The 25974-nt window shown below is 55.1% G+C and overlaps 1 protein-coding gene across 4 annotated transcripts in view; it reads right to left on the bottom strand.

The window, feature by feature from the left end:
• Positions 1–25632, bottom strand: part of RNF123 (ring finger protein 123) — a 148047-nt gene extending 122415 nt beyond the window's left edge. For 2 of the 4 annotated variants that reach the window (XM_029049691.2, XM_029049689.2), the window contains exons 1-9: positions 25490–25631; positions 11914–12025; positions 11006–11090; positions 5345–5424; positions 4250–4347; positions 3535–3589; positions 3085–3170; positions 2113–2199; positions 1450–1517 (exon numbers count right to left, since the gene is read on the bottom strand). In XM_029049691.2, coding sequence (XP_028905524.1) covers positions 1450–1517; positions 2113–2199; positions 3085–3170; positions 3535–3589; positions 4250–4347; positions 5345–5424; positions 11006–11090; positions 11914–11995 — 641 coding nt within the window. In that variant the 5' untranslated portion in view covers positions 11996–12025; positions 25490–25631. Of the gene's footprint in view, positions 1–1449; positions 1518–2112; positions 2200–3084; positions 3171–3534; positions 3590–4249; positions 4348–5344; positions 5425–11005; positions 11091–11913; positions 12026–24954; positions 25045–25489 lie in introns of those variants that run through there. The other 2 variants (XM_029049690.2, XM_029049692.2) reach the window with 2 other exon arrangements.
• Positions 25633–25974: the final 342 nt, after the last annotated feature.

The raw sequence follows: 25974 nt of genomic DNA on the forward strand, positions 1-25974 counted from the left end.
GTGTGGGTGTGTATGTATATTCACACATATTTATATACATATCTATTGCCAGTTGGGTGTGCTACCTACACGTGCGTGAGATCCTTTCAGAATAAACGGCGTTTGAAAGGCTAGATTCGTGCCGGCATATTCACCTGGATCGTTTATCCCAACCCCGAATCTGCAAAAATGATTCTGAAAGGAGCAATCCATATATCGCGGCCCCCGTCCCTCAACACTCTGGCCTAAAATATCTACGTAATTAAGGGCTAATGGTCAAAGAACAGAGCTGAGCCTTCCGGGCGCCCCCCCGCCCCACCAATTCCCCCAGCCTCGATCGAGTCCAATCCCTCCTACGGGATCCACGGCCAGGTGGACAGCGAGCTCCCTAGGGGCTAGCCCCGTGGACCTTCCGCCACGCTCTTCCCCCGTCTCCTCGTGAGCTTGGCTCGACTGAGGCCTCGGCTGTCGATCCTCAGCAGCGGGCCAAGGCATCGTGAAGATCCCCAAACTGCCTCTGCTAGAACAGTCTACTGCTCCATCACAACTGAAAATGATCGAGTACGGCTGGCGGGCTCACACCTTCGGAGCGGGGACCCTCGCTCGCTCGATTCCACCTCAGCAAAGATCTCAGTGACCCCCGACTGGGCCCAGACCGCCAGGGTCCCAGTTAACTCTTCCCTCACCGAAAGAGAGGATTCGGCCCAAGCACCTTAGCTTCTAAGGCCCACGTCTCAGCTCTGAAAGGGCAGACGGCCCCATAACCTGTCCCACCTCCGTTAACTCTGGGAGCTTAAGCGTAATGAGGCCTTCCGATCCGCAAGTCGACGCCAAGCTGACGAGCAGTCACACTGTGGGTCTTGCCTTTCAGATCAGATTTCAGCAAACCCTGGCATGCTATGAGAGGACCGTTCTGGTGGGTCAGTTGGCCTTTGGGGCAGGTGGGTTTGCCTCTAGCCTCCACACCCGGCCACCCGACCCCGGCTTTCCTTCTCCTCCACCAGCCTACCGGGGCGTGTCTCCCCCGGCGGAGCAGGGGTTCCGGGCGGGGCCCGAGACCCAGCTCAATTCCTCTGCGCAATTCCCAGCGCAGTCAATGGGAGGAATGCTGCAGAACTTGGGAGTCAGGACAGCTGGTGCCCATCTAGCCCTCTTTGCCCCAAGGCCTCTCCCAAAATGGCAAGGCACCCATCAAGAAAGTTGTCGATGACTGTTCCAAACCTTCTGCGGCCCTTTTAAGCAACACACCTGCTGCTTTCTGTGACGTAAGAAAGGCCCGGGTGGAGGGCCCCCGCTCAGGGAGAAGAGGTGAGTGGCCACTCTACATCCACCGGGGAAAGGAAGAAGGATCTTCCGACTCCGGCCCGGACCTCGGCCGAGACCCTGATTTCTAGGCTGGGAAGGCGAAATCCTACCGGCCTGAGGCAGAGACAGTCTGGGTCACGTGTCCCCGGTTGCGGGGAGACTTACAGAGCAAAAGTGATGGTCCCCTCGTCCAGGTCAATCATACAGCTCACAACGTCCCCCGCGGCCCACGACTGTAGGAGGAAAAGGAGAGGTGGTCAGACGCTCGGCCCCCGGGGCACAAACGGCATCCCAGAGAGCCAGGGAACCAGAGAGAAAATGAAGCTCTCAAGTGTCCTGGCTCTGGGCAGATCCGCAGGGGGCCTCTCCCTTTTTGCATAGCCCCAAGGGGCCCTCCTGGGATGGCAAAAGAAAGAGCTCCCTGGGATTTGCCAGCAGGACCTACATGCTGTTTCCCGTCTACAGAGCCTGCAGCAGAGAGAGGGACCACTCCTCTCCAGAAGCAGTCCTAGTCCTGGGGCTTCACGGAGTCTTGGTCCACGGCGGGAAAAGGGGCTCGAACAACGGGTACGGGGACGGGCCCAAGGGAGTTGTCTGTCCCCGACGCTCCCAACCCTCTTCCCAACTCCATTTTTCTCTTTCGACTGGCGGAGGCCACGGGCCGAGAGGGAAGGGGGGGGGGGGGGGCCGAGAGGGCAGCCGGGCCGGCAACTCGCTCCCACCCCGAGGGGCTGGACGCGAGTGACCCCAGTAGCAAACCCCAAGTGGACTGAGGAAGAGGGAGGACCCCGTCAGTCCCGCGGGACGGCCAGGTCTCCCCACACTCACCTTGCCGTAGTTGGTTGTCGTCACATTCCATTTGCGCACGCGGTTCCCGTCGTAAGCGTAAGAGTTGGGGGTGTCTCCAACTCCCTCCTGGAGAAGAGAGACCAGGCCGGGCAGGGAAGAGAGTTTACCAGTAAGAACGAGGTGCTCGGGCCTCCAGAAACCAAAGCCAGAGCACCTCTAAGGCAGCCGGCGCCACAATCTGGGGAGAGGAAAAAAGCCGCCACCGAGGGGGACCCTGATGCGGAAATCCTCTAGACCGTAAGCTCGCGGTGGGCAGGGAACACGTCCACCAACTCCGCTATACTGTACTCGCCCGAGCACGTAGTACAGCGCGCTGCTCACAGTAAGCGCTCAGTTGATACCGTTGGCTGATGAAGTAGTCCAGGTCCCCCCCGGCACCGTGTTTCGCGACGGATAGCGCTCTACCGCCCGGCTCGGCCCACGGCCGAGCAGCGGCCGACGGGAAGCGGGCAGAGAACGGGGCCAAGCGGTAGCTCTCCAACACGAGAGCGTGCGCGCAGAGAAACGAGGCATCTCGCTCGACCCTGCAAAGTCGGCACCCCGGGTTCGGCTAGCACGGTACCGCCGAACGGATGAGCCCAGCACGAACTTAGCTCCCCCATTCCGTCGGTCTCCGGGGCCTGCCGATTCATCGATGTCACAGATCTGCCCCCCCTTCCTCTCCCCTCCCCTCTTTTAAGCGCTCTCAACGGTTTCTTTAACCGTCTCCCCGGCTCCGGCTTCTCCCCTCCTCAGTCCACCTCACACGCGCCTTTTTTAAAACGCTACCCGGCCCGCATCGCTCCCCTCCTCGTCGACGGTTAACCGTTCCTTCTCGCCGAGAAGGGGCGCTTCGGCTTCCGGGCTCCCCATCAGCCGGTTCCCCTTCTCTCCGAAGCATCCACAGGCCCAGCTGGCCCGGTAGAGCCCGGCGGGGAAAGCCGAAGCCCAACGGCCCGGGCTCGTACTTACTTCCTGGTTAAACCGGCAGCTGAGAGTGCACCAGCCAATCTGCATGAGGCCCTGAGAAGAGATGAGCACCTCGTAGATCCATTTCCCTGAGAGACGAAGCGCCGTGTCACACGCGTCAAGCCGCCGGGCCAGGAGGAAGGTGACTGACAGCATAAAGGAGCGGCTCCTCTCCGTTGCCAAACGGACACCTTTGAGAGCGGTGGCTCTCGGGGGCTTCCGGCCCCCCTTCCCACCCCTCGTCGGCTCAGAGTCCGGAGTCTAGTGAGCCACGCCAACGCCACCCCATTTCTCACGACCCCCAGGAAAACCCGCTTACGGGACTGAGTTTTTCACTGCCCTGAATTACTCTGAGGGTTCCACACGCCGAATACGGCCCGGCCCTCTCCTCCTCTTTCTGGGGTCCTGAGGGTAGCTCACTGAACCTGCCCGCCACTAGCTCAGAGCCCTTACCTTTATACACGCAGGTGGTGGCTCGGATGGAGCCGAAGTTACTGTGTCCAATAACCTAAGTCGAGGAACAAAAATGTGAATTTTGCTATTCAGGATGGGTCTCCTTCCCCCTGCTACGCCCAATTCTTACTCCACAGAGGGATGGTTTAGTTAGCTAAAAGGAAAGCATAACATGAGCTCCGCACTCCAGCGAAACCGCTCACGGTCTTTAAAGCGCAAGGGCCCACCGAATTCCGCGGCCAAGGCCCACTCTACGTCACCAGGACATCGGGAGGCAAAATACTTGCTCCGCTCTTTCCTCTCCTAATTTTGCCAAGAGAGGATGGAGGTTTTCTAACAGCGTACTTCTCTGCACCGCTAGCTACGGCGAGGGGAGCAAGACGATCCACCGGCGCCACCACGGGGGCACTTAAACGTGGGGTGAAGATCCAACCCGCAGAGGGTCTCCGAACGCTCAACGGCGAGCAGGGGCGGCGGTTGAGCCGGTGACGCCGCGGCAGCGCCACCGGGCCTCGGACGGCATCCGACACGCCTGACGGGTGCCGACTCCGACATTTTACCCAGCGCACGCCAGGAGCGGCCCCGTCGAGGCAGGTACTGACTCTGAGATCCTCAGGAGGTAACAAATACAGCCAGGAGGCCCCGTTAAGTTCCCCACTCCCTTTAAAAGGCCAACGGGAGCTAGTTCTTCACCCACCACCGTCTCCACACTCACCCCAAGGAGGTCATCGTCAACCAGGAGCAGCCCCTCAAATCCACTCGTGTGATCCAAAACTACAGTGGAGGGTCCAAGTCTCCCTTCTACCATCCGATCTAGGAGAAGAAAGAGGCCAGGAAGAGCGGTCACGGTTGGGCTGGAGCGGTTCGCCTTTTCAGCTTAATTTGTGGTTGAAAGCAAAGTAAGACCAGCTGGGAGATTCCTAAACCCAGGAGACCCAAATCCGCGGCCGATCGCAGACCGTCCCAAGTGAGTAAGAGAACTTCGGCTGACCCTAAGAGGGACCACCGAGCCATCAATCAATCGATCCAGGGCACCTGGGCTTACCGTGCGCAGAGCACTGTACCGAACGGTCCCTACCCCACACGGGGCTCACAGTTTAAGGTGAAGGGAAAGCGGGTGTTGACTCCCCGATTTAGAGAGGAGGAAACCGAGGCCCAGACAAGTGACTTGCCTAAGTCACGGCAGGCAAGCGGCAGCACCGGATCCGGGACCCGGGTCCTCTGACTTCCAGGCCTGGGCCCCTTCCACCGGGCCACGCTGCTTCTCACGACAAACGCTTAGCAAATGCCACAGTTACTCCTACTGATAACGTTTCCGCGTTATGGTGAAACAAACTGTTCACGGTCTTTTCTCGAGAGCCCGAGGCTAGGTCCAAAGTTCCAACCCGTTAGTAGGAAGTCAGCTGGCTTCCATAAGAAGGTGAAGATCGTGGGCTGAAGGAGAACTGGACCCTTTCGGATGAGACGCCAGGTGTGGAGGAAAATGTCTCGGGAACAGAGACCTGTTCCTAGATGGTCTCCCTCCTGCCAAGACTCCTGGGATCCTGGCCCCCGTGATCCGGACCGGCTGGGTTGGAATTTGCCCCGTAAATGCCAGGTTACCACATGACCCTTGAACCATGAGAAATTCAGATCCTACAAACCACAAGCTACATGCCATGAGGTCACATCAAACCATCCGAGTGCACGCCCATCACCAAGTCACTCTCAGGCAGCAGGCAGCTGGCTTGCTGCTGGGGCTTAGCCACCCCGCGCTTTCAGGAAGTCGGATGGGACGATGGGGGCCGCGTACTCCCGAGCCGTCATCTACCTTGCCTCTCCTGAGCACCATTGTCCTCCTTGAGCTCTTGGTCCAGATGTTCCTGGAGATTCTGGAAAGTCAAGGGTTTCCTGGGAATTCAGAAAAAAAAGCTCATAAGAAAACAAACGCACTCCACCTGCTTCTAGAAACAGGATATTAAAGAGCTCCTGTCACCCCCAGGACATCTGACCGACATTTCCCTGGCCAAAGGGGAAAGTCAAATTGGGAATCTGAGGAAAGAATACGATTTTTAAACACCGGCCAACGAGTCCAGAGAATCTGGTGCCCCGAGGTGTGGCCGGTAGACACTCTGTTGGGGAGTTGAACACCTTAGAGAGGGCTGGATCTGGCTGAAGCAGGTTGACTACGTGAGATATACCGAGATATTTTAAGGACACAAATTCACCACCAGCTGGAAGTCCACCGAGGAATCAGCCAGGAAGAAACAAGCACTGCCAAGTCACTTAAATCATCGATAAGGTGGAGGAGTCCTGGAAAGGTCCTTTGATCCCTTCCCTGTCACCCGGCAAAATTAATCTCCTTTAAACCCATCCAAGCCATGAGACGCTGTGCTATTCGTAGCACATTCCCAGGGAAAGGGAATCTACAATCTTCCTTGGAAACCCAAAACTCACGGTCAAAAGATCTTTTCTGGTTTGGAGCTAAATTTCCCCTGACGTCCCACGTCCGTTTCCTCCGCTTTTACGAACTACCTGTCCGTCGGGTATTTAAAAGCACCGTGCCAGCAAACGACTCTATGCTGAGATTTGGGGGAGATGGCGGAGGTCGTAACGAACAGCCTCTCCCACCAGGCCCTTCAGTTCCTGAAAACCATTTCAGGAGAAATGCCCAAGGGGATCTGTGGAAATTAGAACCGAAAATTCAAGGGCTTCTCCCGCGCCGGGAATCCTCCGAGCCGTACGTAATTTACTAAAACCCCTTGGTTGCGTGAAACCTCACAAGATCGCACAAGCGACACTGTCGGGGATCCTCGACTCTACCAGTAAAAGGACCTTCGGTTCTCCCTCTGTAACTTCAGCTCACCGAGAGTAAAAAAGTTTCCATATTATTCTTAGCCACCCTGACAGCTCTGACGTGAGTTCACTGCCTAAGAATAGAGGGAGGAATGTGACCCCAGCGGTGCTCTGGCACAAACGTACCAGGCATTTTCCCCAGGAAGCTGCCCTTCGGGTCCCATTCCCCGACAACCAAGGGAGAGCCAGCAGACGCAGCAGCGGGAACGATACGGGCCCAGCAAAGACAACTTCTAAGCAGCTTCTTGCTGCGGAACCAGGAGCCCAGTTTCCTGCTCTACTCTAAGCCAGGTTCAAGCCTTGCGAACCGTAAGATGAGCTACGCGGCACAGTATCGAGCCGTGCTGTTTTTCTTTTCTTTTTTTTTTTTTTTTTTTACTACACCAGCAGTTACTCTTGGGGCTTGCCCCCTCCTTGCTAATATTCAGGAGCTTCATTAGGATGAAGGACAGTCTTAGCAGCGCAACAGAGGAGGAGGCCTAGAGCCACAATCGGAAAATCTGCCTGGTCACCTTAGTTTCCGCGAGCTGCAAAAAGTGGATTCTGCCCAAACTGCTCCTCCTGACCTGGTTAAGATCACGCCACGGTAATGCTCCCTGACCACCTACTGACCAGGAAGTCCGACCTCCCGGCCACCTTCCCAGCCCGGCTACATGTCAAGATGCCAGAATCCTGGCAGGAAGAGGAAAGAAAGAGTGAGGCAGCAACCCGGCGAGCTATGACCGGCCCAGTCCCCGCCGTTCACAGCCCGTCGGTTGTAGAGAGATCCGCTTCAGCTCTGGATCTACTCTGAAGAATGGAAAAAGACCACCACTCAACTGCTTGTTGGTAGATCAGCTGAAGAGCAAGAACGGCCGGCAATCTGACCTCGTCAAACTGTTGGCGTTATTGCCCCGTTCTGAACGGACTCGCTCCGCAAGGAGAGAAGTGCCGCCAAACAGGGTCAGACCAACGACCCAGCCAGCCCAAGATTCCATCTCTGACCGTGGCAAGCTCGAAGGAATAACGGGTCACGGTTGTGGCCCTTAATCACCTTCAGAGTTAGGAAAGAGACATATAACATCCCCAATTTTTCACTCAAATAGTTCGTGATAGATCTGTCGCCCACAAATCTCTCCAAACCCTGCCCGGGTTCCCACATCATCATCGGCAGCAGCGGCATCACCATCATCATCAATGGTACTTATTGTGCACCCATTGTGTGCAAAACACTGTATTAACCACTTGGGAGGGCAGAAAATAATCAGATTTGACACAGTCCCTGTTCTCTGTAGGGTTCACCGCCTTGGAGGGCTCACATCCTTAACGTTTTTTCCTCTTACGCCCCGCCACAGGTCTCTCAGCGTACCCAGGCACTTCTTGAATTTACCGATATCACCTAGTCCGCCCAACGTCCGGTGATAAATTCCACATCGGCATACTTTGCCAAGGCTGGTTTCACAAGAGGGACCCTGAGAGTAAAGAGCTGTTTGCAGCGAAATCAGCAGCGCCTCGCCAACGCTTTGCAGATCCACGGAACCGGGTCAAAAAGGATGCTTATCCAAACCTGTGGTCACGGAGGACAGAACAAACTGAGAAGCATGAGGAACAAGTGGATGGGGCTCCAAGGCTGAAGAAAAACAGGACTTCGCAGAGAGAAACCAAGTCAGGGGCCACTGCGTGCCCACGAGAGTCTACGCAGACTCGTGCGTAACAGCCACAGCACCACAGGAGAGTAGCTCTACCCTCATCACGGGTAAAGAGAGAACCGTAGAGACGGCAATGACATTTCAACAATTCCCGTAAAGCCTAACTAAAATCCCATCTCCGACTAAAGCCTCATTTCCCCTACTCCCTTTTCCTTCTGCATCTCCTGAGCACTCGGATCCGTACCCTTTAAGCATCTGATAGTCCCTCCACCCTCAACCCCACGGCACTTAGGCACATATCTGGAATTTATTTTAATGTCGGTCTCCCCTTCAAGATGGCATGGTCGTGTGTGCAGGGATCGTGTCTATCGACCCTTGCGCCGTACTCCCCCGAGCGCTTAACACTCAATAAATAACCACTGACTGACTACCCTGAACCCACCTCCCGGCACTGAGGCCAACACTGAGAACAGTTAACCTGCCGACGTGCGAAGACACGGCCCCGGCCAGGTCTTAATAAAGACCTCGATCAAGTCACCCCTGCACTCGGAGCCACGAGGTGGAGCGCGGCTCTCGGATCTGAGGGGACACCCGCAGGCATTTGCAAGCAGAGAAAGGATGCGCCGCTCAGCCGCCTCCGCCGGCTCTTCCTCCACGGAAGGGATATCGAGGAAATGTGACGGAATTTCAAAGATGCCACTATCTGAACTGCCTGCAGGAAGGAAAGGGTGGGGAGGCGGGAGGGAGTTGACCGGGGAAACCACGCTGGGAATCTCGCCGCTCCTCACCGCCGGCAAGATCCTTAGCCGGAGCCTTACCAGGCCTACTCCTGAAGACCATCATCGACCACGTACCCCCAGAATCCCAATGGAGCTCTGGATCACGGCACGGCACAGCGGACAGGGGCTCTGCTGCCCGTCAGATGCCGGAGAAGTATAGGAAACATCAAGACAGTTCACGGAGATTCCTTGGATCGGCGGGCACCCCAGGCTTTGGTGGCTCCTAAAAAAATTTCGCCTTCCAGAGACATTTATCAAGACTCTAAGAAGACTCCCTGATGATGTAGCTGGCTCCATCGGAATTGGCGGGACTGTGCCCGATCCTTTCCCCATCACCAAAGGGGTAAAGCACGGCTCTTTTACAAGGCCCGGTCTTGTTCGACCTGGTCTACACGGCTACCCTCAAGGACGGTAAGAGGAATCTACAAGCTGACGTCAGGCTATGATTCTGATCTCTGGAAAATGCACCTCGCAGGCCGAAAGTATCATCGCAAGTCCCTGAATCTCCAATTCGGGAGCTCCTATATGCTGACGGCCGCTCGGAAACCGCGCAGCCGAGGCGACACGCGGACGATTGCAGACTGCTTCTCGGAATCAGCCGAGCGCTACGCAGGTTGACGATCTGTCCTAAGATCGAGTGCCTGGCACATAGTAAGCGCTTAACAAATGCAATGATGATAACAATAACAGGCACCGTCGAGAATCTCCATCGGCAAAAGAGCTGAGTTCTGTAACCTAAGCAGAAGGTTACTCAGATGATGGATGGATACGTAAGAAGGTAGAAAAACTGAATCAAGAGGGCTAATAAGTTTCCTGGGAAGCCTGACAAGAGTGGGCCACCAACATGACGTCAGATTCCTGACCAAACCGAAGGTCTCTACATCCACCTCTCTAATGGCCGTGAGACCTAAGCCGATCGCAGTTGCAATTTCTAAAGTAATTCCGCCAACGCCACTGACGTGCTACACCGATCGAGGGGCAAGGAAAAAAAAAATCACAGGCAATGGAATGCGATCAGTCTACCACGCCCGAAAAAATGTTTGTCACATCACCCCATCGCCGAGCGGGACGCGTGAGGCGAACGGATGACGGCGAGGCTGAAGCATCCATACCTATTTTCGGGTGAGTTTAAAGGGGCTAATGATAAAGCGGGGTTGCGGGGGTACGGACTTTAAAGCTACAAGAAAGTAAAACCTCCAAACGGTGACACGGCAGCAGCAAAAGACAGAAGAGCATGGCGTACGGCAGTTAGAAACAGGGTAACTGTTACGGAGCAGAGGCTTCGGGAAGTCTGGGGCACTAAGAGCGTGGGGGACGATCTTTATAAGCCGAGTCTATGGAAGCAACTGTCAGTTCCAAACTGGTCTTGTCAGCCACACTAGCACACGCTGATAAAAATTCCACTGGCAGTGGTGTCATTTCGAACCTAAAGGATATCTACGTATCCTGTACGTAAAGCAATGCTCGTTTTCGTTTGTCTGGAAAATACCACCGTTAGATTTGCATAGGATCCCCCCATCCTGGCGCGGCTGGATAGTAATCGGACTGCTTGAAGTTTTGATTACCTTTGGACCATTCTTTAGATTGTAGCTGCCTTGAGAGCCAGGGATCGTACCTGAATTGGGTTCCCCGGTGCTTAGTACGGTGCCTTGTACAATTACAGGCACTTCATACACGATCGTGACGATGGTATTTGGAGGACGATCCTGAGTTGGCCTTGCCCCTACCCTTGGGGTTTTTGAAGACTTCGATTAGATCTGAAGATTGGCTCTTCGATTAGAATTGAAGATTCAATTAGATCGAGAAGCAGCGTGGCTCAGTGGAAAGAGCCCGGGCTTGGGAGTCAGAGGTCGTGGGTTCTAAACCCGACTCCGCCGCTTGTCAGCTGTGTGACTTGGGGCAGGTCACTTCACTGTGCCTCAGTTCCCTCATCTGTAAAATGGGGGATTAAGACCGTGAGCCCCACGAGGGACAACCTGATCGCCTTGTATCCCCCAGCGCTTAGAACGGCGCTTTGCACATAGTAAGCGCTTAACAAGCACCGTCATTATTATTATTATTATCTCCTCTCCCTCTTCATCTCCCCAGATGAAAGAGCCCTCATCTTTTCCTTCGCTCCTCCTACGGAAACTACTCCACCTCTCGATCGTCTTGGGTGGGGATCAAGAGCGGCTTTACTGCGACAGCCCGCAGAGCAAGCAGTAAACATAGGGAGAAGTTGGAGAATACCTGTTGGCAGCTGCCGAAGGAATCCCATCAGGGCTCGGGAAGATGCGCTGGAGGTAGTCATTCAGCAACTTCTCGTGCACAATCCCTGCAGTATATAACACCCGTTGCGGGCGGGGGAGAGAGAGGAAAAAACAGAGAAATTCATGAGTTCTGCTGTCCAGTGTGGTGGGAAGGAGTACTGTGTCTTGTGTTTTTGATACATATCTCCCAGGTGCTTAGTACCACGTACTGCCCTCGGTGGGAGCTCAGATATTTCTGCCGCCCTTACTACATCAAGCAGACTTCCGCTTCTCCCTCTCTTCCCCGTTTGCCACCTCTAGGCCACTTGGCCAGGAGGCAGGCGGAGACGAGAAGAGGCGAAAGCCAACTCAGACCAGCTTGTTCGTGAGGAGCTCTGGAAAAGGGTTCGGTGATGGAGAAAGCAAACTCCTGACTAAAACGAACGTTTAGAATTCCCCGCGGGCCACGTTCTCCCCGTCCCACGGAGAAATGAAAGCCGGCTGTTCGGAAGAGAGGGCACTGTGCCTCCCCGGTGAGAGTGTGGCTGCCTCGGGAGAAGAGCTTCATGGGGACTTGGCAGCCCCGCCCAGAAGCAACCTCTCCAAAATCCCCTCACTCAGACCACGGCTGAGTGTAGGTAAAGGGGGCATACGTGACAGGTACAAGGCAGAGTACAAAGGAGCCGCGACGGGAAGAGAAAACTCTGAGTAAGGCGAAAACCGTCCCCCACCCCCCGACTAATTAGATGGTCGAGAATCACCCTCACCAACGGTGTCTTCTGAGCGCCTGGGACAGTACGATACAAAAGAGGCCCCACTCCGCGCTTAACAAATACCGTCACGATTATTCCGAGAAGGTGTCTTCCGGAAACTGGCGGCGACGGACCCACCCGCCCCCGGAGTTCATACCTGAAATTTTTTGCTCCTGAGAGTCAGTGGTCAACCTGTAACTCTTGCGAGAGTGGGACGTGCTGGCTCCCTTTGACGACATTCTTCATATCTCAGTGAACAGTCAGTGATCCTAGAGGGGTTGAAGATGAAAACAGGGTAGGGTCCACGCACTGCATCTGGGTCTCTCCCTCTAAACTGTAAGGTCATTGTGGGTAGGGAACGTCTCTACCAACTCTTTTGTACTGTACTCTCCCCAAGCGCTTAGTATGGTGCTTTGCACACCCGGCTCTTCTGGGTGACCTTGGGCAAGTCACTTCACTTCTCTGGGCTTCAGTTACCTCATCTGTAAAATGGGGATTGAGAGTGGGAGTCTTAAATGGGACAGGGACTGTGTCCAACCCAATTCTCTTGTTTCTACCCCAGCGCTTAGTACAGAGTAAGCGCTTAATAAATACATTGTTATTATTATTACTATTAAAACAGGACTGTCCCTTGTTGGAAAAAACAAGAAGGCAACTGAAATACAGAAGAGCAGGGGGAAGCTGAAGCTAGTCCAAAAGGCGTTCTACACACCTGCCCACACGGACTCGCCCCCCGCCCCCACACGAAACAGAGAACGGCGTAGAGCAGTGGAGACTCCCAACGTTCTCAACACTCAGGGATGGACACTGAAGCAACTGCAGTTACCAACTCGACCGGTTTAGTCAACCGGTCCGACTAAACGTCTTGCACATCTCTATGCGATGCTTAAATCAGTTCCCGGGGCAGGCGCCGAATGGTCGAAGAAACCAAAGGCTGGAAATGCTGTATCACCTCACTGAAGCTCCAACGACGCTCAATCAGTGGCATTTGTTGAGCATTTACCGTGTGCAGAGCACTACTAAATGCCTGGGAGAGTACGACACAACAGAACCGGTAAACTCAATCCCTGTTTTCAAGGCGCTTACAGTCTAGCGACGGAGAGGATCCATTCAAATGAATTAGGAGTAGGGGAGGCAGCGGAATATAACTATGTGAATATAAGAGCGGTGGGGTAGCAAAGGGCTTAAAGGATACAGACTCAAGTGCGAAGGCGACGCAGGAGGGAGGGAGAATAGGGTGGGGATATGATTAGTCGGGGAAGGTTGTCTGATTTTTCTGATACGATTTCAGCAGGACTCTGACGGGGTGAGGAGAGCGGTGGTCTGTCGGCTATAAAGAGGGAGGGAGCTCCAGGCGGGAGGGAGAGTAGGAGCAGGGGGTCGACAGGGAGGGTGATGAGATCAAGGCGCGGGTTGGTGTTAGAGCAGCAAAGGGTATGAGCTGGGTTGGAGTGGGATGGGATGGAGAGGATGGGGAGGAAAGAGAGTTGATTGAGTGCCTTAGTACAGTGCTCTGCGCACAGTAAGTGCTCAATAAAAACGACCGAACGCATGCCTTAGAGATGACGGTGAGGAGTCTCTGTTTCATAGAGATGAATGGGCAACCCCTCTAAGATTGGGAGAAGTGGGGAGATGTGCGCAGAACAATTTTTTTTTAGACAAATGATCCGGACAGTAGAGCGAGGGGAGAGGCGGGAGGCGGGGGAGGCGGCGAGGAGGCCGACGCGGTAGTTGAAGCAGAATACGGCAGACGCTTGGACCGGCACAGTAACAGTTTGAACGGAGCGGGAGGGTTGGATTCTACCTGTGAAGGTCGAATCCCATCGGCTCTATGACCGACTGAATGTGCGGGTTGAAGGACGGAGCTGAGCCAAAGATAATGCCATGGCTGTGGGCTTCTGGGACAGGGAGGATGGTGGTGATGTCAACGGTGACGGGAAAGTTGTCGGGGGGGAGGATAGTTTTTTTCTTAATTGTTCTGCACACGGGGTTCCCACTCCAGGAGAAAGACTGGCCTACCACAAATAGCAAGCGTGCACGGGAGCCTCAAGACTTGAAAGTCTGGGATAATGAAGAGTGAGGAAAGAATACGTCTCACACGAGAGGCTCGCAGCCTAGGAGCTCAAACAGTGCTTGGCACACAGTAAGCGCTCAATAAACACCATCGTCGTCATCACAGAGCCGTCCCCGATCTTGGAGCCGTCCCCTTAGGAGCCCTGAGAGCTGCTGTGGGCCCCCCTAAAATTTCACTTACTGAAGGTCTTGGCATTCATCCCCACAATTCTGGGTATTTATCAGGGAACACTCATGGCCCGGGGACCTCATTTTTAAGGCCCGTGAAGTTCCTGGTCACTTTTTGAAGTCAAATGCCCAGTTGTAACATCGAGGTCCTATTGCCCAGGGCAATTTACAACCAGAAGAGTAGGGCAGTCCAACCTAGGCGAACCCTCAGAAGCAGCACGGCACAGTGGATAGAGCACGGGCCTGGAAGTCAGAAAGTCATGGCTTCTAATCCTGGCTCTGCCCCTTGTCTGTTGTGTGACCTTGGGCAAGTCACTTCACTTCTCTGTGCCTCAGTTACCTCATCGGTAAAATGGGGGTGGAGCCCGCGAGCCCAGGTGGGACAGGGACCGTGTCCAACCCCATTTGTTTGTATCCGCCCCAGCGCTTAGTACAGAGCCCGGCTGAGTAAGCGTTTAACAAATTAATGTTGGTATTTGTTAAGCGCTTACTATGTGCCGAGCACTGTTCTAAGCGCTGGGGTAGACATAGGGGAATCAGGTTGTCCCACGTGGGGCTCACAGTCTTAATCCCCATTTTACAGATGAGGGAACTGAGGCACAGAGAAGTTAAGTGACTTGCCCACAGTCACACAGCCGACAAGTGGCAGAGCTGGGATTCGAACAAATACCACAGATATTAAAAGGGGATGGGGGGGGGACACTATTTACTGAGTGCCCACTGTGCAATGCACCATACTAAAAGCTTGGGAAAGTAATGATTAGACCGTAAGCCCGTCAATGGGCAGGGACTGTCTCTGTTGCCGATTTGTCCATTCCAAGCACTTAGTACAGTGCTCTGTACATACTAGGCGCTCAATAAATACTACTGAATGAATAATAATAATAATAATATGATGATAATTTTGATCACCGTCAAGTGCCAAGCAAGGTACTAACCACTGGAGTCGAGTCGAGATAATCAGGTCAGACGGTCCCCGTCCCACATGGTATTCGCGCTCCAAGTAGGAGCAAGGACACGTACTGAATCCCCATTTTACCGAAAAAGAAACCGAGGCGCAAAGTGAACTGACTTGCCCAAGGTCACGCAGCAGACAAGAGGCGGAGCTGGGATTTCAGTCAACCAACCAACGGCATTTACTGAGCGCTTACTGTGTGCAGAGCACCGTACCGAACCCTTGGTTGACACACTGAGTTGGCTGACACACTGCCTGGCAACAAGGAGCTTACAGTCTACTGGGGGAGACGGCCGTTAAAATAAATCACCGATACGGACCTAAACGCAGTGGGGCCGAGGGCGGCGTGAATATCACCGCCCACCCCGCACGCTCCGCTCCTCTGCCGCCCACCTCCTCGCCGTCCCTCGGTCTCGCCTATCCCGCCGTCGACCCCTGGGTCACGTCCTCCCGCGGTCCCGGAACGCCCTCCCTCCTCACCTCCGCCAAACTGATTCTCTTTCCCTCTTCGAAACCTTACTTAAAAATCACCTCCTCCAAGAGGCGTTCCCAGACTGAGCTCCTCTTCCCCCTCTACTCCCTCTGCCATCCCCCCTTTACCTCTCCGCAGCTAAAGCCTCATTTTCCCCTTTTCCCTCCGCTCCTCCACCTCTCCCTTCCCATCCCCACAGCACCGTACTCGTCCGCTCGACTGTATATATTTTCGTTACCCTATTTATTTTGTTAATGAATTGTACATCGCCTTGATTCTATTTAGTTGCCATTGTTTTTACGAGATGTTCTTCCCCTTGACGCTGTTTAGTGCCATTGTTCTCGTCTGTCCGTCTCCCCCGATTAGACTGTAAGCCCGTCAAACGGCAGGGACCGTCTCTATCTGTTGCCGACTTGTTCATCCCAAGCGCTTAGTACAGTGCTCTGCACATAGTAAGCGCTCAATAAATACTATTGAATGAATGAATGAATGAATATCAAGTGCTTAATAGGCGACACAGAAGGGAGAGGGAGGAGGGGAAATGAAGGCAGAATTGGGGAAGGCCGCTGACTCCCAGGCCCGTGCTCCTTCCGCGAGGCCACGGTTTCCACGTGGACTGACTGAGAAGGCGCTTACGCTCTAACAGGGGAAGCCCAAACGAGAAACATTCACACGGCAATCAGAATAAATAACTAAACGTATCACAGATCACGCCCGAGTGCTCCGGACAGACTGAATAAATACCTCCGGGCTACAGGTGGCCGTCGGGTTGATACCGATCCAGGGTACCGGAAGTTACCCAGGAAGGACGGAAAGGCTCTGAACTTTCTAGAACACAGAAACGGCTCCCCTCTCGGGTGGGGGGGAGTTACTTAGCATCGGATTTCAATTACTCACCTATTGACATCAACGGGAGCACAGCCAATTACGGATGAGGATTTGGGTAGGGAGGGGGCTGGGAAAAGAAGACAGTCACGGGGAGGAACCAATGTTAAGCATTTAGAGGGAACGGGCACGTGAGGCCGGTGTTCGCCAGGAGCCCGGGGGTAGAGCGTAGAGAACCATCAGGGGAGTGAAGCCGTTGGGTCACCTCGCGGTTCACGTTAGCTACGGATACCGGATCGGGGGCAGGTGGTTATTTCTAGACTTGGGTTAAGAGGCAGGGAAAAGGGTGTTAGACTCTTCTTCAGTGTGAGTCTAACTACAGAAATAGAAATTACGTTTACTCCCGCCTCCTTTCACCCTGCCAGTGGGAATGGCAAAGACAGAGACATCGTAACTACAACTCCGGGACAGAGCACGTAGAGACGAGCGTGCAGGACGGGCGTGGAGACGGAAAGAAGGGGGAAAGAGCACTTCGGGACGGGACCTAGAGGAAAGACCGTGAGTCTGTGAGCCAGAAGACCTGGGTTCCGATCGTGCCGTGTGACGTCCGGGCGAGTCACTGAACTTCTCTGTGCCTCAGTTACCTCATCTGTAAAATGGGGATTAAAACTGTGAGCCCCACGTGGGACAACCTTGATCACCCTGTATCTACCCCAGCGCTTAGAACAGTGCTTTGCACATAGTAGGCGCTTAGCAAATACCAACATTATTATTATTATTCTCTGGTCCTCAGATTCCTCAGTTGTAAAATGGGGATTCACTACCCGTCCTCCCTGCTTCTTAGACGGGGAGCCCCCCGTGGGACAGGGGCTGTGTCCGCCATGATTATCTTGTATCTACCCCAGCGCTTGGTACAGTGCTCTGCACAGAGCAAGTGCTCGATAAATACCATTCATTGACTGACTGACATGGGACTCACAGTCTAAGGGGGAGGGAGGATAGATATTTCATCTCCATTTTACAGATGAGGAGACCGAGACGCAGAGAAGCGAACTGTCTTCCCCAAGGACACGCAGCAGGCAGGTGGCAGGGGAGGAGCCCGCGAAAAAGACCGAAAAGGGGCGACCAGAGAGATAGGTGAACCGGGAGAGGACGGCGTCAGTGAAAGCCGGGTTCTGACGGTGCTTCCAGGAGAAGGGGCGGTCCGCGTCAATAAAAGCAGCCGAGTGGTCAAGGAGAATTAGGACGGGGCAGAGTCACTTGGATGTGTCAAGGAGGAGGTGGTCGGTGACTTCGGAGACAGCAGTTTCGGTGGAACGAGGGGGGCGGAAGCCAGACGGCAGGGGGTTCGAAGAGAGTCGGAGGAGAGGAAGAGGAGGCAGTGGGCCAAAGTGACTTGTTGGAGGAGCTTGCTCCAGGAATGGTAGGAAGAAATCCCACAGCACTTACGTACACATCCGTAATTTAGGTACTTAAATTAATGTCTGACTCCCCCCCGGCTCGACTGTAAGCTCACTGCGGGCACGGAATGTGTCTGTTATAGTGTCGTGTTATATTCTCCAGGGCTTAGTACGGTGCTCTGCACACAGTGTGTGCTCAGTAAACACGACTGATTGATTGACCGTATTGTCGGCTACGAAGGGGGAGGGAGTTCCAGCCAGGGGGGAGAGCATGAACAATAGGACCTCTCACTCCTCAACTCCACCAACCTCCTGCTCCACTTCACCTCATCCACTCGCCAACTTGGTCACACTTTTGATCTTATCATCTCCGGCCACACTGCACAATCTCTAACCTCACCAACTCTGAAATCCCACACACCCGCTCGCCGCAAAACCGTCCTGTCCTCCTCACAGAGCCCTCTGATCTCTTGGATGCCCTTCACCCACCCCAAGACATCTCGCTTCATTTGATCGCCCTACCCGGCCAAATTCACGCCCTCAACACCGCCCTCTCCTCTGAGCTCCATCCCCCTGCGTCCCTGTCCCTCCATCTCTCGCGTACCACCAACCCACAGCCCGGGACCGCCTCCATGGTCCACTGCCGTTCAGGTGCTCTCACTGTGGGGAGAAATTCACGGTGGAAATTCAAGCATCAGGCTGTCCCCATCCATCTGAAACCTATCCTCACCTCTGCCCAGCACTACTCCTCCTCCTCCTCCCTTAGTGACTCTCGTGCCCATCTATTTCTGACTTTCAACCCCCGCCTTAAGGGCCTTGAACCTCCACCTCCCCCATTTCTCACCCCCGATGACCTTGCCATCTACTTCATCAACAAAACTGACACTGTCAGATATGAGTGATAATAATGCTAACGATAATCGTGCTATTTGCTAAAGTGCTTACTATGTGCCAAGCACTGTCTAAGCACTTGGGGTAGAGACGAGATAGGCTGTGCGCGGTCCCCGCCCGACGTGGGGGGTGGTCACAGTCTAAGGGGGAGGGAGAACAGAAAATCCCCATTTTACAGATGAGAGAACCGAGGCACCTAGAAGTTAAGAGAGGTGTCCGAGGTCGCACAGCGGGCAAGTGGTGGAGCCAGGATTATAACCCAGGTCCAGTGAAATGTGAACTCCCCCAAATCTCTCCCTTTCCTCCCCAAGCAGTGATCCCTCCAAACCCCACATCTACTCGCTCATTCTTCCCAGCCGTTTCCCAAGAGATCTCCCGTCTCCTTTCTATATCTACCCATTCGCTTCCCCCCTCCGACCTCATCCCTTCACACCTCATCGAAACGTTTACACTACCCTTCTTGCCCCCCAGACTATCTTTAACTGCTCACTGTCCAATGGCTCCTTCCCCTCAGCATTCATACGTGCCCGCATATCTCCTATCCTAAAAAAACCTCCCCTCAACCCTACACCCACGTATCTCCTACTCTAAAAAATCCCTTCCCTCGAACCTACTGCCCCTTCCGGTTTCCACCCCGTCTTCTTCCTACCGTTCCTGGAGAAAGCTCCTTGAACAAGCTGCTTACTCCCACTGCCTCCACTTCCTCTCCTCCGACTCTCTTCGAACCCCCTGCAATCTGGCTTCCACCCCCCTCATTCCACCGAAACTGCTCTCTCCAAAGTCGCCGACGACCTCCTCCTTGACGCATCCAAGAGACTCTACTCCGTCCTAATTCTCCTTGACCACTCAGCTGCTTTTATTGATGTGGACCACCCCTTCTCCTGGAAACACTATCAAAACCTGAGTTTCACTGACACTGTCCTCTCCCGGTTCACCTATCTCTCTGGTCGCTCCTTTTCGGTCTCCTTCGTGGGCTCCTCTGCCTGCGCCCCCTTAACTTGGTGGGGGGGGTGGGATTCGTCAAGGCTCAGATCTGGATCCCCTTCTAGTCTCCGTTTAGCCCTCATTCTCTTGGACAAGTCATCGGCCCCCACAGCTTCAACTACCATCTCTACCCAAGTGATTCCCAAATCTACCTCTTCGGCCCGGACCTCTCTCCTCATCAGTCTCACATCTTAACTTGGTGGGGGGGTGGGATTCATCAAGGCTCAGATCTGGATCCCCTTCTGGTCTCCGTTTAGCCCTCATTCTCTTGGACAAGTCATCGGCCCCCACAGCTTCAACTACCATCTCTACTCAAGTGGTTCCCAAATCTACCTCTTCGGCCCGGACCTCTCTCCTCAGCAGTCTCACATTTCCTCTTGCCTTCAGGACATCTGTACCTGGATGTCCCACCAACACCTCAAACTCATTATGTCCAGAACAAGACCCCTCACCTTTCCTCGCAAAGCCTCTCCTCCCTGCAACTTTCCTATCACCGTTAACAACACTATCATCCTTCCCGTCTCATAAGCTCACAGCCTTGAGATCATCCTTGACCCATCTCTTTCCTTCAACCCGCATATTCCGTCACTAAATCTTTTCAACTGCACCTCCACGACGTCGCCAGAATTCGCTCCTTCCGCTCAATCCAAACTACTTGAACACCGGTTCGAGCACCTGTCAGATCCCATCTCAACTGCCGCATCAGCCTCCTCGCTGACCTCCTTGCCTCCGGCCTCTCCCCTCTCCGGTCCATACTTCACGCGGCTGCCTGGATCATTTTTCTACAAAATCGTTTCGCACACGTCGCCCCGTTCCTCAGGAACCTCCAAACGGTTGCCCATCCATCTCCACAACAAGCAGAAACTCCGCACCGTCGGTGCCGAGGCACTCAGCTCTGTCTTCCCTACTGCCTGCTCCCCTCCCACACCCCAGCCCGCACACTTTGCTCCTCGAATGGCAATCTACTCAGCGTCCTTCGCTTCCGCCTCGCCCACCGATCTCTCGTTAACTCCCTCCCGCTACATATCCAACAGACGGGCCTCCTCCCCACCTCCCGAGCCCTACTAAAATCCTATCTCCTCCAGGAAGTCTTCCCTGACTAAGCTCTCATCCCCCCCCCACCCCAACCCATGCACTTAGTCCCGCCCCCTAAGGACTTAAGTACTCATCCCACCCCACACACTTATGTACATACCTGTCCTTATCCTCTGTTGCTTCCCTTACCTGTAATTTATTTTATTTATTCTAATGTATGCCCCCCCCCACTAGAATTTAAGCTCCTTGAAGGCAGGGATTTTGTCTTCCAAGTGCGGTGTACTCTTCCAAGCGCTGACTACAGTGCCCCGCACACAGTAAATGCTCAATAAATACCACCGGTTGACTGACAGGTTAACGGCAGGGGAGATGAGAATGAGACACGGTAAGTAAGTTAGCCGGAGGGGAGTGAGCGAGTTGACGTGTGGTGGGAAAAGAGTGGTGGCCAATGGTCGGGAGTTTCTGTTTGATGCAGAGAGATGGGGAACTACTGAAGGTTTTGAGGAGTGGGAAGACGTGTGACATTTTAGAAAATCGAACTAGGCAATCAATCTGTTAATGGTATTTACTGAGCACTTACTGCGCAGAACGCTGTACGCTTAATGCTTGGAAGAGTACGCTACGTTGCACCTGACAGACACGATCCCTGCCCCCCAAGGAGCTTCCAGTCTAGAGAAGTACGGACTGCAGAGGGGAGAGACAAGAGTCAGGGAGAACAGCAAGGAGGCTGACGCGGTAGTCGAGCCTGAACCGGCATGGTGGCCGTTTGGATGGGGAGGAAGAACCGAAGGGCTACGGCAACAAAGTGAATACGGAGGTTGAGAGAGAGAGGGGAGAGTCGAGGGTAACGTCAAGGTTGCGGGCATGAAATCTGGGGCGCACGGTAGGGTTGTCACCTGTGATGGGAAATGTCCACTCGTTGTCACATAGTACTCTCCCAGGAGCTTAGTACAGCGCTCCGCACACGGTAAGCGCTCAATAAATATGACTGAATGGAACTGAATTGGAGGGCTTTAGCCCTGCCCGATGCTCTTCCAAGAAATCCTCAAAGCAGCCTCTAACACGGACTCTGCAAGATCAGCCGCGCTACGACGGTTCTCCGGACCTCTTCGGGTTCTGGTTTCCTCTAGCCACATTAGAAAGCAGCCGACGGCTCCAGGCCGGGCTTGGCCCGCACGTTCACATAAGCAGAGAGGGATCCCCGCCCCTCTCCACTGGCCGACAGCATCCCCTGAGCCGAGGGACACTTGAGAGGAACAGGTCTATCGATGTAAAAGGTCAAAACAGTCTTTAAGTGCAAGGTTATATTTGTGTTTGATTCTAATCAAAACAGGCCACGGGACGACGGAGCTTGCGGAGAAAGGGGTGCGAGCAACATGAGATGTCACGGTAATAATACACCTATGTGAAGAAAGGCTCAGGGGTCTATTTATATTCGCTCTATTTGTGGCCACAGTATTCCCCTGTATTTTTTTTTTTAAATAATATTCAAACGCACTTCCCGTTAACTCCGGGGAAGCCTTCGGATCCACCTCCTGGCTTTCCATCACCTCACAGATGGGTGAAGCCCAGCCCTCCCCGACCTCCCTACGATTTCGGGAGAATCGCTTTTCCCCTAGAAAACCAAGCTGCCGACCCGCGCGACCGGAACGCTCGCCAGCAGCGCGTAAAGGGGGTGGTGGGAAATTGTACTTCCCTACCTGGTGCTGGGGACTTTTCCACTGGCTGGCTGCCGACCAGCTGTTCAACGGGAACGCAGGAGGGGTAGGCGGCCGCACCGAGGAGCAAAGTGAAACCTCCACACCCTCTCAGCCAAAATCCAATCAGTTCGGGAAGAAAGGGGGCAGGGGAGTAAGAGTGGGCACTCGGCCAGCTGCCGACTCCAAGTAGTAGGTCAGGCTATGCCAGTCATCAGGATAAAGGGAGGGTTCCAAATCTCTGAAGTAAGGTGGAGGGGAAGGGAGTCGATTAGGGAGATTGGGGAAGAGCGGGTCTGAAGGGAGACCAGAAAGGAGACTCGGACTCCTCAATTCAGAAATATTGGGCTAACGTGTTTCAAAACGCTCAAGTAAGTTTCCGGCGGGCAGGGGATATGTCTACCAATTCTGCTGTGGTCTCCGCTGTCTTGTTTTTGTCCGTCTGTCTCCCCCGATTAGACCGGGAGCCCGTCAGTGGGCAGGGATCGTCTCTATCTGTCGCCGAACTGTACATTCCAAGCGCTTAGTACAGTGCTCTGCACATAGTAAGCGCTCAATAAATACTGCTGAATGAATGAATGAGCATCCAGTGTGGTGTTACGCACACAGTAAGTCCTCGATATCACTGACCGACAAAAAGAGCTGGGGCACATAGTAAGCGCTTAACAGGTACCAACATTATTATTATTATTATTTATTATTAATAATGCCCGTTTTCCAGTTGAGGGAACCGAGGCGCAGGGAAGCAAAGTGACTGGCCCTGAGTCACCCAGCCCAGTAAGCTTTCCGTGACCTTAAATGACGACTACCCAACTGTGGCATTTGTTACATGCTTCCTAAGCGCTAAGCACCGTACTAAGCGCTGGGGCAGACACGAGATGCTCACGGGGCTCACAGTCTAAGTAGGAGGGAGAACGGGTACCGGATCCCTATTTTGCAGACGAGGGAACCGAGGCCCGGAGAAGTTGGGTGACTTGCCCCAGACCACCCGGCAGACCCGCGGCAGAGTCCGAATTAGAACCCGGATCCTCCGGCTCCCGGGCCCACGCTCTTTCCACTAGGCCACGCCGCTTCTCTTCAGGTCCTACTCCCTCCTCTCGCACGTCACGGTGAAAAATGCCTTGGGCCAACACCCCCCCTCCCCCCCGCGATCCCTCGGAAAAGTGATTCTCTCGGCAAATGCCGAACAGGTCTCGGTGTACGGTGCAGCCGGTGTAAACGGGTTTCATTAAGCAGCGTGGCTCGGCGGAAAGAGGAGGGGCTGGGGAGTCGGGGGTCATGGGTTCAAATCCCGGCCCTGCCGTTTGTCGGCTGGGTGACTCGGGGCCAGTCACTTTGCTTCCCTGCGCCTGCCTCGGTTCCCTCAACTGGAAAACGGGCATTATTAATAATAAAAATAATAATAATAATAATGTTGGTACCCGTTAAGCGCTTACTATGTGCGGAGCACTGTTCTAAGCGCCGGGGGTAGATACAGGGGAATCTGGTTGTCCCACGTGAGGCTCACAGTTAATCCCCATTTTCCAGATGAGGCCACTGAGGCGCAGAGAAGAGAAGTGACTCGCCCACAGTCACACCGCTGCCGAGCGGCGGAGCCGGAATTCGAACCCATGACCTCTGACTCCCAAACCCGGGCTCCTGCCACTGAGCCACGCATTAAGACAGGGAGCCCCAGGTGGGCCAACCTGATCACCCCGTATCCTCCCCAGGCGGTGGGAACAGTGCTTGGCACATAGCGAGCGCTTGAGAAATGCCATCGTTATCATCGCTAACTTCACGATTATTTCGGGTGGAGCAGGACTCCTCCCTGCTCCCTAGGGGGCATCACTTGCCGCCCATCCTCTCGCCATTCATTCATTCATCCACTCATTCATTCATTCATCCAATCGTATTTATCGAGCGCTTACTATGTGCACGGCACTGCACTAGACGCTCGGAATGGACAATTCGGCAACAGAGACGCTACCTGCCCGATGTCGGGCTCGCCGTCTGTTCCCAGCTCTGCCGCCCGTCAGCCGTGTGACTGCGGGCGAGTCACTTCCCCGCTCTGCGCCTCAGTGGCCTCATCTGGAAAATGGGGCCGAAGACCGGGACCCTCAGGTGGGACCACCCGATGCCCCTGTATCTCCCCCGGCGCGTAGAACGGTGCTCTGCACAGAGTAAGCGCTTAACAGATACCAACATTATTATTATTTAGCTGGCACGGGAAACCTGTAAATGGAAATTGGGCAAGGAGAAACACCAAACGCCATCGTTATCATTATAGTTGAGAAGCAGCGTGACTCAGGGGGCCAGAGCCCGGGCTTGGGAGTCGGCGGTCATGGGTTCGAATCCCAGCTCCGCCGCTCGCCGGCTGTGCGGCTTTGGGCAAGTCACTTCACTTCTCTGGGCCTCAGTTACCTCATCTGGAAATTGGGGATGAAGACCGGGAGCCCCATGTGGGACAACCTGATCACCTTGTATCCCCCAGCGCTGAGAACAGTGCTCGGCACACGGTAAGCGCTTCACCGACGCCAACGTTATTAGTCTTTACACGCATCCTCCGAGAGAGACCCGAAGCGGGGGACCTCGCTTTGGGGTTTCCGTCACGTTCACGACATGATCGAGAGCTGCCCCTTCCTTCCCCTCAGAAGCCCCCGCCCGCCTCCGCTCGTCCCAAAAGTCGGGGAGGAAGAGTGAGAAAGCGGGGCCGCTTTACCCGACGGGGTGGCGAAAGGAGTTTCGGCGGGATCCTCTCAAGTTCCTCCTCACGAACACCCCGACCTCCGGAGGCTCGGCCGAGGGAAGCCTCTGGGCCTCGGAGGGTTCGACTTCTCGATCACCCGCAGCCCCGGCCGTGAAGAGTCAGCGGGGGAGAGGCTTGGGTCCGGAGAGGGAAAGGAGAAGGAGGCGAGGGAGAAGAGGGCGAGCCGCCCAAACGGGACACTTCCCGGGCAAAGATTCCAACGGTCGCGGCCGCCGGCGAGGAGAGGCCGAGTCGGGGGGGCGGTTATGAGGCGACAAACCGCCTCGGTCCCCCCGGCCCGGCGAGCGGCACCGACGAAGGGAGAGGGGGAAGGGACGGGGTGTCACGGAGCGAAGAGTCCCGGGCCGGGGGCGGGAAAAAAAGAGCAGCGAGGGAGGAAGCCCGACGGGGAGACCGAGGCGGCTGACGAGACCCCCCCGACCGAAGGGGCGCTGAGGGGGGAGGGGAAGCCGAGGGGGTTCCGGGGCCTACAGGGGCATAGGCCTACCCGGTCGCCTTCTTCGCGGAGGCTCCTCTCTCCCGACCGGCCGGCCGCCTCGATGCCAGGAGCCCCGACGCGGAGCGGACCGGACCGGACCCGCCACACTCCGCCTCCGCCGCGGCGGCTCACAACATCCGCCCGGCCGCTTCCACTACGGCACGCGGCCGGGACCAAACCACCTCCACCGGCGAAGCCCCCGCCCCGCCCAGCCGCGCGCTCCGCCCCCGCGCGCCCTGCCGCGCGCCACCCCCTCGCGCGCCACCGCGCGCGCGCCCCATTGCCCGCCTGCCGCCTCGCTCACCCCGGGTTTTCCCCCGCTCGGCGAGTGCACTCACCAAGTGCCTTACAGCGCCCATCCGACCATTCAGCGAATGCTCGTTCGTTCTCCGCTGCAGGAGAAGCAGCGTGGCTCAGGCGCAAGAGCCCGCGCTTGGGAGTCGGAGGGCGCGGGTTCGAATCCCGATCCTGTCACTTGTCAGCTGTGTGACTGG

This window comes from Ornithorhynchus anatinus, chromosome X1 (genome assembly GCF_004115215.2).
Source record: "Ornithorhynchus anatinus isolate Pmale09 chromosome X1, mOrnAna1.pri.v4, whole genome shotgun sequence".
Taxonomy (NCBI): domain Eukaryota; kingdom Metazoa; phylum Chordata; class Mammalia; order Monotremata; family Ornithorhynchidae; genus Ornithorhynchus; species Ornithorhynchus anatinus.